At 42.3% G+C, this 18,215-nt stretch overlaps 1 protein-coding gene across 6 annotated transcripts in view; it reads right to left on the bottom strand.

Moving 5' to 3' along the window:
* The window catches only part of SHROOM3 (shroom family member 3), a 300,238-nt gene that overhangs the window by 38,284 nt on the left and 243,739 nt on the right, over nt 1–18,215 (bottom strand). For all 6 annotated transcript variants that reach the window (XM_078068803.1, XM_078068804.1, XM_078068808.1 and 3 more), the window contains one exon: nt 5,581–5,712. In XM_078068803.1, coding sequence (XP_077924929.1) covers nt 5,581–5,712 — 132 coding nt within the window. The remainder of the gene's footprint in view (nt 1–5,580; nt 5,713–18,215) is intronic.

Raw genomic sequence — 18,215 nt, 5'->3', positions numbered from 1 at the left:
TGAGGGAGACTGTGTGCACGTGTGTGTTTTTAGTTAATCTTTCCTTTTTATGGAATTGAAGGGCTATACCCTGGCAATCTTCCTGGAATCTCAACTACTAGAGACAATTTGATTGTAGTGAGAAAGCTAAACACAAAGCTGAATGAGAGAAATTCAGAGAAATGGCAAAGTCAGAAAAAGCTGACAGGAGAGGGAAGCTTTGGAAGTCTTAATTACAGGAGTCCATCACCTGTGGATGGCTTCCCAAAGCCAGAGCAAAGCCTCCTTCAAACACTTAGAAAGGTAAGACCTTCTCCTTTACACAGTCCTCCAGGTGATTTTCAGAGCCTGCTGGGGGAAGGGGAATGATTCTCAATCCTGACATGGCATCCCCCAGAGAGTTGCCTCAAAACAAAATTACTTCTAATTAGCTTTAGTTACAAATGTTAAAATATACTTCACCTAGCATGTTGGGGGGAGTGAGGGCATACAGAAAGGAGTAAGTGGTTCAAAAATCAATCTCGAAACTGTTCAAATGTTTGTGACTCACCATTCTCTACAGAAGGGTAAACACTAAAACTTTTTGCTAAGCTTTTGTACTTTTAAATGAATAGGCATTTAAGCACTATTAAAATTCATGGGGCTATGATTATATTTCTGGATCTCATTGAAGTAAATACAGTGTCTTCTTGACTAAGCATAGGATAATGTTTTATGGCTGGCCTAAATCCAGGGTCTATGGCAAGAGACCGGAAGGACCATATTCTGACTCAAAACTGGCACTGGAATTCAAGGAAGACTACATTTTCAGCAGTTCACCTCAAGAATGTAATTTTTCTTTTTTAGACAGAGTCAGTTTACTGAATGGAGCCTCCCCCTTCGGGAGGGACAGGTATAAATTCAAGAGAGAAAAGAAGGAACAGCTCTTGAGCCAGCCAGACTAGAGATACCAGTCCTGGCACCCAACGGTGTGGCATATGTCACCGCCAGATTTTACCCCCTCCCCCCCTTTCCAGTTCCCCTTCAGATGAAGACTGTGTTAACGTACATGACAGCTCAGTTGAGGATAATCTTGTATGACCCACTTACGCTTCCCTTTATCTCTTCTAACAGAAGATTCAGAGCTAATGCTTCGAGTGGAAATGGGAGCCGTATACCCCATCATGGCCCTTTTGCTCACCAATTCCATGCAGGTGGTAGGCACTACTTAATCCCCAACTGCTGGGAATTTTAGCAGTCTTTCACTGAAAGGATAATTCAGATCTACTTAGGGACACACAAAAAGTCAAAGCAAAGAAACGGAATAACTGAAACTCTATTGAAGGGGAAGAAGTGTCATTACTAAATCGGAGGGGGAGAAGAACCATGAGAGACGATGGACTCTGAAAAACAAACTGAGGGTTCTAGAGGGGAGGGGGGTGGGAGGATGGGTTAGCCTGGTGATGGGTATTGAGGAGGGCACGTTCTGCATGGAGCACTGGGTGTTATGCACAAACAATGAATCATGGAACACTATATCTAAAACTAATGATGTAATGTATGGGGATTAACATAACAATAAAAAAATTTAAATAAAAAATATATATATAACATTAGAAAAAATAGTATAATTTTTAAATTATCAATCATATCAGTCATGTATTAAAAACTGTTGTTAAAATATAGAGGCTACCAAATTGTCCAAAAATAAAAATACAAAAATTGTATTTAAAAAAAAAAGAAGTGTCATTACTAACATCTCAAAATGTAGATGATGTCTAGAAATACGAAATCACTGGTGTAAATATCTTTAAGCAGAGCAAGGGTACAATGGGTTCCATCCTGTGGCTAAAGGAAACTTAACCCACCAAACCTCAGGTGGAATGTACCATGTGAGGATGGTGACATGCTCTGGGCTACTCAGGGAGGGCTGCCCCTTGGAAATCTCCACTCCCAAGCTGAGTGGGGAACAGGCCCAAGTGGCATGCTGTGCCATCGAGTGCACTGACATCACCCTCTATGGAGTTCTTCCACCACTTTCTGGAAGTCGTCATTCTGATTATCTTTGCCATTCTTGCTTCCAAGATCGCACTTTTAATGGTGGGGAAGAAGAACTTGGGATGAGGTCTTCATTCCCTGCAACAGTTCCAGCCCATACAGAGACAGCCTTACTGTCAAGGTAAGTGTGTCAAGCTTCTTATCGTGGTCTGGCTAGCTCCCAACCTCATTTTCTACTGGTCCCCTCTTGCTCACTGCACTCCAGTGTAATGGCCTCCTTCCTGTAATTCAAAGCCATGAAAGATCTTCCAGTGTCTTAGGGCCTTTGTACCCACTGTTCCCACCACATGGTATGCTCTTCACCTGATTCAAGTCTCTGCTTGAGAGAAGACTTCCTGAACGCAAGAGCATCTCCCCCATCCTTACCACTTGTTACTCTGCTTATTTCCTTCATAGTACTTACCACTACTTGACATTACCTTATATCCCTTTCATTATATGAAAGAGACTTCAACGGTGTTTGTAATGCTTAAGATCTGAAGCAAATATGACAAAATGTTACTTTTGTGGTCGATCCACATAGTCTTATAATATTACTTATAATTCTTATTACTCTTTTGTGTGTTTACATGTATTTTCTAAATACTTACACAGCAAAGAGCACAAAACAAGTGTATGAAAACATTTTCTAAAGTGCACTCACAGAACGTGGATTCCTTAGATGATGAAATGTTTGGAAAATGCCGAGCTAAATAAATTAATTCTATTTGCTATAGGACTTCTGAGTCTTTAATAAACTATTGTTCATGTGATGTTCTAAAAGGAAACTATACTAAACAGTGTTTTCTAAATTAATTTGATCCTAGGAACTTTTTTCCAAGGAGCATCTAATGGATGATTAATCCATGGAACAGACCTTGGTCAACAAATATTATAGGGTGGGGGCTTTTTCGGTCTTGTTCAGCATTATACCCCTAGTAACCAGAAATCACCTGAGAGGTAGTACTGGTTCTTCAGTACTGTTATTTCAGCCTCCGCTGAGGGGCTAGATTACAGGACTTTTCCAGATCTCTTCTGAAGTATACTTTAATACTGAGGACCGTTGTGTGAGAGTTCTGCAGGACAGCAAAAAAGACCGTGAGCCAGGTCTGACAGGAAGCCGCTGAAATCCAGATCTAAACCAGCTTGCAGGCAGTTAAAATCACTTGTCCTGTGCTTCCCTCTCCCCTAAGCTCCCTGATGCTCCAGCTTCTATATGAGAAACAGATCCATAAACTCAGGACTGAGATTGGGCTTCTAGAACCAAAGGAAGGCTGTCAGAGGGATGCCAACCAGCTGGTTTGGCGCACCAGACCACTGGATGTTACTGTGCTCCTTGGAAAGGTGCCTGGAGCGCGTCTCCACCGACAGCCACCCACGTCAGGCCCTCTGTGAGAACACGGAGTTGGGGTGAGGCATCTGTCAGCGCTGCAAGCTCCTGAGGTGTGGACCTAACAAACAGACCACAGCGTGACCTGTGCTGGCGAAGAAGAGAATCCTCAGGTGTAGCACTGTGGGGAACGTGAGCTTGCCTTTGTCCTCATACCCTACGTGGTCCTTTGTGCAACGGTCGGGGGCATCTTGTCCTGAAGCTTGCATTAGAATTAGAAGGTGCAGTGATGGATCCACCTGCCTAACTCCCTGTGGAGGTTGGGACGGGGAGGAGGACACGGGAGGTGCGGACACGCAGCCTTCAGAGCGCTACACTTCTGGCACCAGCTCCACAGTTCTCCAGTGGCCAACTCTCTTCGTGCCTGGAGGCAGCTCTTCTGAGCACCGACTGCAGCAGTCTTACCTTCTGCCCGTGTGTTTTAGGTTACAGTATGACCAGGTTCAGGGCCTCCGGGGGAGGTGAGGCATTGGGAGGCTGCACAGGGCCCCACTGTTGAGGAGCACTCTGCTAATACACAATTGCATTTTATGTGCGTGCCGGTTTATGCTATTAACCTTGAAATTTATTATCAGGTTTCACTGTGCCTCTGATAAGTCTTCAGCCTAATTATTGTAATTGTTGTAATTATTGAGTGCTTATTATGTTCCAGGAACTGCACTAAATGTTTTACATGTTTTGCTTAATCCTCAGTATGATCCAGTGGGATACATATTATTAATTTCATCTTACAGACAAGAAAAACAAGATCAAAGAGGTTAAATGACTTGCTCAAGCTCATCTAGTAAGCAGTGAAGTTGGGATTTAAGGCCAAGTGCCTTCCCACTATGCTTGCTTTCCTTCGCACTGCAGGGCCCTCCACACCTTACCTTCCAGAGGCCCGGAGAGCGGAAGCGCTGTGCCTGGGTGCAGGCGGCGCCCGGCTGGGGGGCCTGTTCTCTGAGCTCAGATGGCAAGAAGAAATTCTTTCAGGGTTAGTGGGAGGGATACGGGCAAGGGAGAGGAGTGTCCAACAAGGAGGGTCACCAGGAAATTCTTTTCTGTGGCCTGAAGCCTACCCTGATGTGCCGGGAGCCACGTCCATCAGTGAGGAGTCTAGGAACTGGCCCTTGATTTGACTGGACATGAGTTCAGGGTTTCGAGTCCCGGCCTTGCCAAATGTGGAGCCACCATCTGTTCGTTAAGTAATCCTTCCAGAAGTCTTGCCCCTCCCCCCACCTGACCCATCAGCACCTGCATCTCATTTGCATGTAGGACCCATCTCCTCTTTACCCTCCCATCCCTGCCATTACCCTTATATAAGCACTTTCAAAAAGCCTGAAGCAACAGGGTCAAACTCCCTGGCATCAGAAGATGGATTCCAATTTGCATGGATTCTGAATCCATAGTCAATGTAGGGGAGTCCTGACTGAGTACTTTAATATGTCTGGCGGTCAAGTTTGGCTTCCCTCTCAACTGTGTCAGGTCGGATTACTATAGTCAGTCCCTTCTCCCATGACACTGCAGTGGCCTTGCCTTTTTCTGACTGAACCTTGACTGATACAATGGCTAGAGAAACAGAGCAAGTAGCACTAGTAGTTAGTTATATGCCATGGCTCTGACCCCTGGCTTGGATTTGAGTCTGGACTCAGGTCCTGATCAGTTGTTTGACCTTGGACAAATTAGTCTCTGCAAGCTTCAATTTCCTGTTCTGTAAAATGGGGTTAAGACTACTGTGTGTGTTTTACAGGTGCAGATGAAAGCATGTCGTATCACATGAGACAATGTGCACCCTGAGCAGCCCTAAGTGTGTTAACTTCCTGGGTTGGAGCTAAGTTGGATAACTGGCCTAACAGAAGGATAAAAACGAGTGGGGAGTTCAAATACAAGAATAAGATCATTCAGTAAAAAGCAGATACATATTTGGCTAAGAAGGACAGTAAGCCGTGAGGGAAGAAGTTCGTCAATTTTTCTAGTAGTGTTACCATGTGTAATTGAGAAGTGTCTGAGAACGGACAGACCCTGTAACTAACTCAAATGGCCTCCCTTTGTGCCAGTCTAGCCCAGGATATGAAGATAACTGGTATATATTAGGAGTTTTAAGAGGATGAGGAAGGTGGTGGGTAAAGAGGTTTAATACTCGAGGTGAGTGTAAGAAAATGTTCTCAAGACCTCGGAAAGAAGAAAAGCCCCGAGTCTCAGCTGGGGTCACTTACCTGGAATGGTATCTCTGGGGCCAAGGAGTGCCAATCGTGCCCGGAGTTATTTGCATCATGCTGGCATCTGGTTGGTTCTCCCCAAATTTGGTTAAATGCCAAGAGTGAGGTCGGCCGGCAGGGTCACTGCGCCTGGGGAGTTACAGGAGAGGGACCTCTCAACATCAGGAGCATTCTCAGCTGAGTTTCTTTACTCATGGGATTTACAGATTTAAAAACAGACACTGCTGTACCCTCAGAGATCAAAAATAAGTAAATACTGGAAAGTAGATCTTACTGCTTATTTCTCTTATTAACCATTGCTACTCTCTGCTTTATTAATATTTTTATTTTCATTTTGACATAATTTCAGGCTTACATAAAAATGTTGCAAACTTAGTATAAAGAATTCCTACATGAACCCTAGTGCACTGTTGGTGTGAGTGCAAATTGGTATAGTCACTATGGAAAACAGTATGGAGGTTCCTTTAAAAAATTAAAAACAGAACTACCATATGATCCAGCAACCCCACTTCTGGGTATATATCCAAAGAAATTTAAATCAGGATCTCATAGATATATATCTGCACTCCCATGTTCACTGCAGCATTACTCACAAGAGCCAAGATAAGGAAACAGCCTAAATGTCTACCAACTGATGAATGGACAAAGAAGATGTGGTATGTACACACACACACACACACGCACAGTGGAATATTATTCAGGCACAAGGAAGGAGATCCTGCTGTTTGCAACAACTTGGATGGACCCTGAAGACATAATGCTAAGTGAAATAGGCAGACAGGGAAAGATAAATATATGATCTCACTTCTATGTGGAATCTAAAAAAGACAAACTCAGAATAACAGACTAGAGTGTTGGTAACCAGGGGCTGGGGAGTTGGAGATTTGGTCAAACAGTATAAACTTCAAGTTATAAGATTTACAAGACTGGGGATCTAGTGTACAGGATGGTGATTATAACTAATAATACTATATTATATACTTGAGTGTTGCTAAGAGAGTAGGTCTTAAACGTTCTCACCACAAAAAAGAAATTTTAACTATGTGACAGGATGGAGGTGGTAGCTAATGCTATGGAGGGAATCATTTTGCATTTTATAAATGTAACAAATCTATACATTGTACACCTTAAACTTACACAATGTTCTTTTGCAATTATATCCCAATAAAACTGGAAAAAAAATTCCCACATATCCTTCACCTAGATTCCCTACATGGTAACATTTCATGCCAGAGTTGCCTCTGTTTATCCATGTATAAAAATGTGAGCAGTAATTCCTTCCCACATCCCAAGAGACTGTGTGTGGATATATGGTAAAAAAGCTTTCTGGGGATTTTGAAGTCCTCTGTCATATCCTGATGCTGGATAAATTACATTCTTTTAATTTCTTGGTAAGAACTACATAAAAATTAGCAGCTACTTCAGTGTTAGCACTGCTCTCAGTTACGTGGTATAAACAAACAGCAAGATGCTCTCAAAAATCATTTTTCATTTTGCAAGTCAATGACTTCAACTTTTAAATATCCTGCCCTTATAACACAAAGTGTTTACAAAGCCAAAGGGAAAAAGTGGGTGTCCTTCAACTGCAATACTGAAGAATAAATTTGGTTAAGAAGAATTACACTACTATAGAAGGTCTGAGTCAGGAGAGAGTGAATGTGCCTTTTTCTGGGAAAAAAGTGAGGTGAGCTGTCAGGAATTTCATACTGAAAACTTCTGAACTCTCCGACTGTAGAGGAATTTTTCTACAGTTTAGAAACAGGAGTATGGGATCCAGGAATCCACTTTGATACACTGATGATAAAGCTGTAAGTACACCCACCTATTTCTTTTCTATGAAAAAATATATTAGCTTATGTTATATAAATGAAAATTCATTCCCCTGATACCAGTAAAATTTCGAGTGTTAAGTATATCAGAATAAGACTAGCCCAGGTGTCAGACATGGGTTCTCACCCTGACTTTATTAACTTACTATACGACCCTGTATAAATTACTTCTCCTCCATAAGCCTTTGTTCATGTAAAAGATAAAGACATTAATCAAAGAGGTGTATTAACCTCATTTTAATCTGAAGCAACTTTAAAAATCTGTAAGAGAGTATGGAGGACTTGCCAAGAGAGAGAATCATTCCCCCAAAATACATATATTTTTTCTGAAGAGAGGTTGGGGTGATAGGAAAATGATCTTGTGCAAAGCAAGGGATACAGACACACAAGATTTTTAGCTGTCAGTGTTTGTTGAAATGAAGGAACCTATAGTCAGACTATTATCTGTGTTGCTACAGAGGCCAAGGAAAGTGAGAAAAGCTGAAATATCTCGATAAAATGCTGGGGATAGAAATAAGCTGAAATGTGGCTAAAGGTTATCAGCTCTGCTATCAGACAAACCTGGATTCTAATCCTGATACCTAAAATCCAAAAGCTAAAAACCGGTGGTGACTTTCTTAACCATTCTGAGCTTCCTCATCTGAAAAAGGCAGATTATCACAGAACCTATAAATAGGGTTTTTGTAAGATAAAAAATGAGCGAATACACCCGGCACATAGTAGAGCTCAATAAATGTTAAGTACGATTATCTTCAGTCATTCATTATTAAAGAATTGGTGAAAACTAGAGGATAGGGAGACAAGCCCGCCAGAGAGATCTACAATGCAGGACAGGAAAGGGGAGAGAGAAGCCAGAAGTGAATGTTGGAGGTGAGCAGAATGGGCAGGAACTATTGATGGTGATGAGTCACCCACTTCTGAACTCCCTAATAAAGTACCCAGAGTAGATAATTACAGCAGAGGGTTACTGTGCTCGCAGCCTGAAGGACCCTGGCCACAGTGGTAAGGCAGGGAGCTGCAAGACGATGGCTGTGACCTCTAGTCAGGGAGGTAGACACAGGCCAGGAGGGACTAGACCTTGCCTACCTGGAAGCCAGGAAAGAAAGCAAGTAGTAACACAGCCTTGGCCTAAAGAGATCAAGTAGGGTGCAAACACAAGAGACCAACAGTGGAAGGCAAAACATTACAATTTGTCTGGCTCCTTGCCCCTACTTCTCTAATCCCCATAACAGGTCCCAGGTAACATGCCTCTGGGTTTGGGACTGCCCCAAAGTTGAACCTCTCCTCGTCTCAGAAGGCCACCAGGGAGCCCCAGGGTAATGGCTGTCTTCACAGTCTGGCATTTTTGCCACTAGCCTCACTCTGACCTTGAACATGCAGCCCCCCAGAAACTAGGTTCTTCACCTAGTTCCTTGAAGCCAGGCTACCTCCCTTGAACCCCAGTTCCTCACTGACTTAGATTCCTGCTTTATCTTCCAGTTCCATCCAGTGATTAGAAATTCTTCCTGGTGCCCTGAGCCCCTCAGAGGCTGGCCCAAATCACGCAGCCCTAAGTCCCATAGCCAGGATTCAAACCCAATTACCTAGGACTTCAGATACTCAACAAATGCGGCTGAATAACCATACAGAACTTAATGAAAAAATATAAAGTGTCTTTTGCATGAGGCACCTGGAGACACTTCATATGGGTCCAAATGATCCAAATGGGTCCAAAATACATAAGGAGAAAGAAAAACTGTCATCTTCCCATCTCGTGTTCTGGTTACCTCAGTGGGAGGAGTTGGCAGGACCCCTCTCAGAGTAAGACGCTAGCGAGCCCTGTGACTAGGGATGGGCTTCGAGAAGCCAATGGGTGTAGCTGAAGAGTGAACTTGTCCTGACACCTGAATGTGGTAATGCTGGGGATGACTCTTTGGCAGCTTCATCCGCCAACCACATCTGACCATGCCTACAAAGACTGGGTGCTGACAAGTCTTTCCAACCCAAGAGAAATGGACAGGCCCTGATAAATTCCACAGGTGCCACAGAAAGATCCCTCTTCTAGTCAAGGAGATGAGGTGTGAGCTACTGTTACTGACAATTTCAAGGGTTCCAGAGAAGCCCTCTAGACTGATATCTCCCAGGAAAGAAGAGGGGAGGTGCCCTAAGCACAATATAGCTACCCAGACTTCCTATATCAGTTGGTACACCACCTTCATGAAGGATCAGACATCTTGCTGGAAGTTTTGAATCAGACTCCCAAGTGTACAAGAGGCTCTCCATAGAACAATGAAGACAGATGGAGCTGTTTTAAGGGAGGAAAATTTTTCTTTGTGCTTTGAAGACAAGAGCAAAGCTTTTTAAAAAATGTAACCTATCCAGACGTTTCCTTGGTTTCTTTCCCATTCGTTCAGGGGACATCCAAGGAGACTTTCTATATCCCAGCCACTATGCTGGCACTGGGGATACAAAGAACAACAAAGTGTCATGAGACCCAAATAATTCACAATATAGAGGAGGACAGCCAAGTTAACTGCGATGAGATGGGTTCCATAACAGAGACCCGTACAAGATACCTGGCGAACACAGAGGAGGGACTCACTAACACTGCAGGGTGAGGTCAAGAAAGCTTCACTTTTACCTACATCATGAAAGATTTCCTAGATGGAAGAGGATGGGAAAAGGAAGGGAAGGCCATCCGGCTAGAAGAAATAGCACAACAAATGCATGGAAATGTGCAAGCAAATGGTAAAACAACTCAGAGAAGCTGGGAAGGAGATGATGAGTAAGGGAAGAGCAGTAGATAAAGGTGAAGAGGTGGGAGGGGCTAGATCTTAACAGACCTCACTAAAAGGTTTGGACAGTATCCTATGGATTTAGAAACCACCAAACAACCTTAGCCAGGGAAGGGCATGTTCAAATACAGGTATCAGTAAGAAATCGCCAATAACAAGGAGAATAAATTTGAGACAAGATTGGAGGCTATTCTATTGTCCAGGGTCTGAGGGCCTGGCACTAAGGTGGTGGGCAGTGAACTTAAAGAGAATGCCCAGCCAGCAACTACTTGGATGTAGGTGGTGTGGAAGGGAGGATAGCCAAGGAGGAAGGATGGTGTTTATGTTTCTAGCTTGAGCTAGAATGATAATAAAATTAACTTGTATCAAGAACATTAGATGGAAGGGGTGGGAATAGAGAGAGGGAGGAGGGAACCTGAGTGGGGAAGTGGTTGGCTCGCTCTGGGGCATGCAAATATGAGGAGCCTGTGGAGTTTTCCCACGGAGGAATATGGCAGGCAGGAGGGTCTAGAGGACTGAAGCCTGGGCTGCATTTAGATATGAGGATTCATAAAGACACATGGCCTTTGAGAAAAGGCAAGTTGCTTGGGGAGAATGCATAGGGAGACAAAGGAAGGAGTTAAAGGATGGATCTTTGAGAACCATTACGAATTAGGGGAGAGGAAGCCAAGGGAGAAGCCCAAGAAAAAGCTTCTAGAGAAATAGAAAAACTAGGGAGAGTACAGGAGTTTCACAGGTTCCTAGTGGAGAGAATAAGGAGGAGGAACTACCAGCCATTCCAACTGCTACCTAGAAGGCAGTCTGATGAGGGTGGATGCATGTGCATTTGACAACTAGTAAGTCTTTGCTGTGGAACTGCAGGGGGGCAGACGCCTGACTAGGGTGGAGTAAGAGGGGAATGAGAGAGAAAACGGAAACAGCAAGGGCAGATCATTCTTTTAAACACTTGGCTCTAAAGGAGAGAAAGAGGGTGGTAGCTAGAAATCTAGAGGTGATCAAGGAGGGAATGATTTTGTTCTTGCTGTTTTGTTTTAAACAAGAAGTACGAGCAAGTGTATGTGAGACAGGGAGCTCCAGGATACAGGACAAAAAGGATGACACTCCTCAAGACTCATGAGGACATAGGAAGGGATGGCATTCTAGAGCGCATGTGGGGAGTACAGCCTTATTTATGTAGGAGTAAAGCCAGATCCACTGAAATAAGAAAGGAGGAGGTAAGATGTTGATGCTCCTAAGTATGAAAGACAGCGGGGTAGAGGAAGATCAGAGAGACTTTGCACCCAGTGTCCTCTATTCTCATGATGATGCCAGAGGAGGGAAAATTGAGGGGGTTGAATGTGGTGGGTTGGGGCTCAAGGGCACAACAGTGAATACTAGAAGAGTTGAAACTTGACAAGAGATATTTCAAAGAATTAGTGACTAAGATAGGGTCCTGCCCTTAAGGAGCTTACATCCATGTAGCCAGACCAAATGAGGCAGTTCCTACAGTAAATAATAAATCACAAAGAAATAATTCCTACAGTAAAGATAAAACAAATGTCCAAGACTTGCAATGCCAAGATCGGAAACCCAACTTGGGGAGCTTTTTTCTCTGGAGCTTGGAGAAGTAACTACCTGCCCTGGGGTGGGGTGTCAGATCTCCTCACAGACCTAAAACATTAAGAACAGAGAGATCTTGAAACAATCAAAAGGTCCTAAAAGACAAAAACAAAAACATGTATGTTGGAAGAAGGCTTCAGAGATAAGTCTTTTCTTTATAAGATTCTTCCACATGGACAGTTAAGTGATGAAATGAGGGAAAAGAACAATGAAAAAGAGGACCGAAATCTAGCCCACCAACTCTCATGCCTTGCTAGGGGGAATATATATACATCAGCACAACCTGAAGAAAGAACAGTTTGGCAACATCTAGGAAAAAATGTTTTAAATAACATATCTATCAAAAGATTGAAAAACAAGCTAAATGCTCATCAGTAGCAGACTCGTTAAATCACTGCAATACCTCCATAGAATAGAATACTTTTGTGGCCATTGAAAGAATGGAGTAGCTCTATTCATATTGGCATGTGAAGATCTCCAAAATATATGGTTAGATGATGACAGTAAGGTGTGGCACTGTGAGTACAGCATGCTGCAGTACGGAAGGGGCAAATATATGTAACTCCCTCTATGTTTATTAGTGTAGAGAACATTCCGGAGTGATGCTTGTGAAACTAGAAACAATGACTGCCTCTGGGGAGGAAAATTTATTTTTCACTGTATATTCTTTTTTCTGTAACTTTTGAATTGTGTACCATGCACACGTATTACCTATTAAAAGGCACAGTATTTCAAAAATAGCCTCTCGTTTTACAAATATATCACATTGTATCTTGAGATAACCAAAAAAGTCAAACAGCTGTTGGCTGACTTTTTCAATGATGCAAATAATTTAATAAACATTCCTAAAGAGCACGGCATGCTTTCATATTTGGGGATCACTTTGATCTTTTAAGAAGATAAGGAAATACTTTCCTAAAGGGCATTACAGCATGAGCATATCAAAAAGAGTCAGAAGACTCTTTTAATTTTAAAATTTGAGCAAACCAAGTTTTGTGTGTGGGCATAATTCAAACAAAGCTCTTTTGTTGCATTCCTGACCACAAACAAGGAAGCTCAACTGCGTGGGATGGGTAGGCTGATGGAACTGGAACTAACAAGTGACATGATGTCCTTCTTAGATGATTGTGCCCTAACACTGATTCAGGAATGCAGAGCATATTTCTGAGAAATCTATAATCAAGTTCAGGTATTGCAAGCTGTATTCACTGATCACCTACTATGTGCCTTCGACCTTGATGAATTCTAGTTGGGAGTTCTGAGAGGTCTCAGATGGCCACAGGAGTTTATAATCTTGTTGGGGAGCCTTAGATGCAAGAAAAAGTATTAAACAGAATCATTATTCATAGATTCAAAAAATATTTCAGTGCCTGCTGAGTGCCAAGCCCATTGTAGACACTTGGTGTGTGTTTTCTCACTCTTTGTACTGTCTTTATGGTACAGGGCAATTAATGAGAGAATGAAGTAAATAAGAAAAACTAAGCAACTTGGGACACCTGGGTGGCTCAGCTGGTTAAGTGTCTGCCTTTGGCTTAGATCATGATCCCAGGATCCTGGGATGGAGTCCCGCATCGGGCTCCCTGCTCAGCGGGGAGTCTGCTTCTCCCCCTCTGCCTGCCCCTCTACCTACTTGTGCTCTCTCTGTGTCAAATAAATAAATAAAATCTTAAAAAAAAACAAAAACAAAAAACTAAGCAACCTGTCCACAGTCACAAGGGTGGTGAGGGGCAGAGCTGATATTAAACTCACACATTTGTCCCCAGAGCCTGCGCTCTTAACATCTAAGCAAAAAGGTCTGCTGGGCAGAGTAGAGAGACAGACAATAAGCAAATATACAGGATATTTTCATACAGTTCTAAGAGTTCCGAAGGCAATAAAACTGGGTACTGTGAGAGTGTGACTGAGGGTGTCTGCTTTTGGATCAGGAACAGCCTCTTTGAGAATGACATTTGAACCAAGATCTAAATGAGAGTCAACTATGCAAGAGAGGGGGGCAGAATATTTAGCATGGATGTGTGACCGGAGTGAAGAGCAGATGGCAGGAGAAGTCATCAGATCATACTGGGCCATGTGGATCTAAAGGGATTTGGGATATAAGCATCAAACAACTCACATGCTGCTCACGGTCAAGAATAGGGTCTGAAGTTGGCCAAAAGGCCTAGAGGTAGAGCGGGACTTCAGATGACCTCGAAGGATTGGTATGCTTAGTGGGATAAATGGAGAAGGTGAGAGCCTTAACTCGGAACATAAAAAATTCTAAGAGCTAGAGTTCATTTTTTCGTTGATGCTGTGCTTTGACAAGCTGTTATGACTGACACTTTGTGTCGACTCTTCTGGGCGCACCAACATGCTAAAACCATGCCAGTTATCACCTGGACATGAGTTGAATATGTAAGAATACAAAGGAGACTACCAGCACTACCAAATAAAACATCCCATTTTCTAATCTACTCACTAACCTACCTACCTGCCCATCCATCGTCTGTTCAGTGCACGGTAAGCTTTAACAGATGACCAAGTCCAACTTAACAAGGTTCTGGTCTTAACCACCCCCCCCAAAAAAACCCCAATATATCAATATATTCTGCAAATTAGGTCTATTTGAATTAATGTGTCATGGATGTGGGTCGAGGGGTCTTCCTAATATACTCACTGAGCACCATGTGCTTGGACCAGGGTAAAGCAGGTTTCCTAAGATTCTTTTTGTGTGTCACCGCTATTTTTCCTCATCTGTTTTTAAAATTACAAAGTACTTCAAACATATATAAATGTATTCAGATTAATATAAAGAACACCCATGTACTCATCACCAAAATTAATCAAGTCTTAATATTTTCCCCATATTTATTTCAGGTGTTCTTTTGAATAGGCAATTAATTCATATAGTTTAAAATAAAAAAAGATCAAAGCCACTGAGAAGTCTTACTCCACGCTTCCCAGCCTGCACCCCCCGTACCTCTTCAGGACTTAGTTTCCTTGCGCCATTTTTTCCTTTTGGCTGCCTCATATTCCCTTCTGTGCATATATCATATTTATTTAACCAGACCCTTTTTGTAGATACTTTTTGATTTCCAGTCTTTTGCTATTACAAATAATGCTTCAGTGAATAACCACGCCCATACACTGTTTTCTATCTATGCTGACATATCACGGCAGAAATTCCCAGTAGAATTGTTGGATCAAAATTGGCACTTGCGGTTTTGCTAGTAAATGCTAAATTGCCCCTTTCACATAACTTTAAAGAGGAAGCAAACTCAATATGAACAATTAAATGTCACTGTACAAGTACTTGGGGGGGAGATTATATCTGTAGTGTGGTAGAACAGATGATAGGAACAACAGTGCCCTTTTAGGCATTTCCTGTTTACAGGACAATGATAGGCCCCAAATACTGATGACAAAAATATTTAGCAACTGAAAACGATGACCAGGGGAGCCTTGGTGGCTCAGATGGTTCAGCATCTGCCTTCGGCTCAGGTCATGATCCCAGGGTCCTGGGATCGAGCCCCGCGTCAGGCTCCCTGCTCAGCGGAGAGCCTGCTTCTCCCTCTGCCTCTGTCATTCCCTCCACTTGTGCTCTGGCTCTATCTCTCTGTCAAATAAATAGATAAAATCTTAAAAAAAAAAAAAAAAAAAAGAAAAGAAAACGATGACCAAGCCAAGCAAACTAAGCTGTACTCATAACATTGTTTCATTCCATAGATCCAGATGGCACTCTCTCTGCAATAAAAATTACCCTATATTGAGATCGGTTTTCTACATGTTCACAGGACAGAGAAAAGCTGTCAAAATTTTTAAAGAGTTGAAAAAGCCTATCTTCCAAAATACAAAAAAAAAAGAAAAAAAAATAAAGGTGGTAATTGTGCATTCACACACTGTTGTCAAAGACATTGTTTTTGAGAAATCCTTTACCCCCCTTAAAGCACCCTTAGCCTCCAGTCTAGGACTACAGGCTCTTCAAGGCTGTATTTCAGACTTTTCGGATTCACAGAAAAATCCAAGCAAAATTTTCTAAGGCTTTTATAATTGCCTCACTAACATCTGTGTCTTAAACAAGTGGTTCAGTGGATAGAAAGGTATGCATTAGGTAATATAACCCCATAGCAACACAATCCTTTCTGGAAAGAGAAGTTCTTTTTAAATGTCACATCCTGATAATATGCCCTGGGGACTTCTGGCTGTGACAACGGAATCACACACAAGTAAGAGTGAAGTGTGCTAACTGACCAACAGAAGCCTCTAACATCTAAAATTTGCATAAAAGATGAAAAACCTTTTCTAGTAAGATGCTTTATCCCACTCCTTACACCTATCCCAGCATCCTTTCACTACTGGTTTCTCTCTTCCCCACTCTCTATTCTGACATGTTTTTGAAAAGATTTAAATTTTATCGATGACAAAAGACTATTATCATAAAGAAGAGGGACTGGCAATGGGGGTGGGTGATGGTGTTGAAATGTCTTTTTCTCAATAGCCCTCTCTTTCTACCCTCCTCCTCTCAACTCTGAGGAATCAGAATAGTCAACTCTCCTTCCCATACTTCAACGTGTGCAAATAAGCCATGGCAGAAGTTGATGCAAACACCATAACAGCTCCGATCTCTAATAGCATTCATTTTGTCTTTCACTGACTTTCAAAATTCAATTACCATAGAATAGCCTAAGTTCTAATTATCAATAATTTATTCTTCTCAAATCTCAATTTGCAATCAGACATTTTATTTGTTGGAGGAAGGAAGGAGGGACTGGCTCTTACCAATTTCTTCAGATAGCAGATATTATGATTTTAGAATTTTCTTCTCTACTTCTCTGTGCCATAGAATATGTAGCTAGAGCTCAGATAAATCATTTCCATGCTGGTTTGTTTTTATCTTCCACACAGACACCCACAAACATACTCATGGATCTCAGAGAGTGTCAGATAGTTGCAGAGAACCAGAAATATTGTGTGTGCCCCTGAATTACTGCCCCCTGTAAGGAGAAGTTGCTTGAGGTCTCTGCCAGAGGACTCCTGTTGGATAAATCAGAACCAGTTCAGCAGGGCACAATAAAAGGTGTGCATGGCTCTTCCCCTCCACTCAGTGGGCTGCAGGGCTGAGAGGCAGGAGGGGAAGGGTACCCTACCACTGTAGCTGGAAACACTCCTCCTCCTTTGTGTATAAACCCACACAAGATCATCCTCTGGAGTTTAAAGGAGTCCAAATACCAACTAAGGTATTTCAAAATTAAGCTAATTTTTATATAATGCGGAAGTATACATTTTTTAAAAGATTTTATTTATTTATTTGACAGAGAGAGAGAGAGAGCACAAGCAGGGGGAGCGGCAGGCAGAGGGAGAGGGAGAAGCAGACTCCCCGCTGAGCAGGGAGCCCGATGTGGGCCTCGATCCCAGGACCCTGGGATCATGACCTGAGCCGAAGGCAGACACTTAACCGACTGAGCCACGCAGGTGCCCCCCAAAGTATAAATCGAATTTCATTTGCCAAAACAAGAAAGTTTTTTTGTTTCTTTTTTGTTTGTTTTTTGTGAGGCAAAAGCCTTACCTTTTGGAAATTACTTTTTTCCAAATACTATTCCATTAAACAAAAACAAATAGATGGCCGGGGCGCCTGGGTGGCTCAGTCGTTAAGCGTCTGCCTTCGGCTCAGGTCATGATCCCAGGGTCCTGGGATCGAGCCCCACATCGGGCTCCCTGCTCGGCGGGAAGCCTGCTTCTCCCTCTCCCACTCCCCTGCTTATGTTCCCTCTCTCGCTGTGTCTCTCTCTGTCAAATAAATAAAATCTTTAAAAAAAACAAAACAAAACAAAACAAAAAACCAAATAGGTGGCCCCCAAACCTCTAACACTAAAGAAACTGAATTCTCTTTGGGGGTAAGTATGATGCATTGCATTGTTTTTCTCTTCTCTAATTCACTTTCTTGTCATTTCAAGAACGAGGCCACAAATAAGCAATTAAAGACAACAAGAAAACAAAGGAAAGGACAGAAAGAATTCATTTTAGGGAAAAATCTTCAACAGTGGTCAAAAGAATCTACATTTTAGAATCGTACCAGAAAGGGATTGTTCACTAAACGAAAGCTTTTAAATATTATAGAAACCTGAATGAAAAGAAGACAGGCTGAAAGCTTTAGGAATACTTGCTCCAGCCCCTCAGTGCCTACCCTACCAATATCTTCATAATAAATTTTACAACGGGAGTTCAACTACCACCACGACTCACATAACCTGACACTGGTGGGGGAGAAAATAATACAACTCCGAAGAATGCTTCTCTCTTATTCACTTTCAAGTGAAAGAATGCCAAAAAGAACTTGAAAAACCAGCCTTGTGATCCCTCTCTCTCTGTGTTCTATAATATAAGCAGTTCATATTTTCTTTTTTTTACCTTTTACATGGTATAAAAGCAAGATGAATTCCTGTAGTAATAAATA

The sequence above is a fragment of the Halichoerus grypus genome, chromosome 3 (genome assembly GCF_964656455.1).
Source record: "Halichoerus grypus chromosome 3, mHalGry1.hap1.1, whole genome shotgun sequence".
Lineage (NCBI taxonomy): Eukaryota > Metazoa > Chordata > Mammalia > Carnivora > Phocidae > Halichoerus > Halichoerus grypus.
This window is presented reverse-complemented; position numbering and strand designations above follow the sequence as displayed.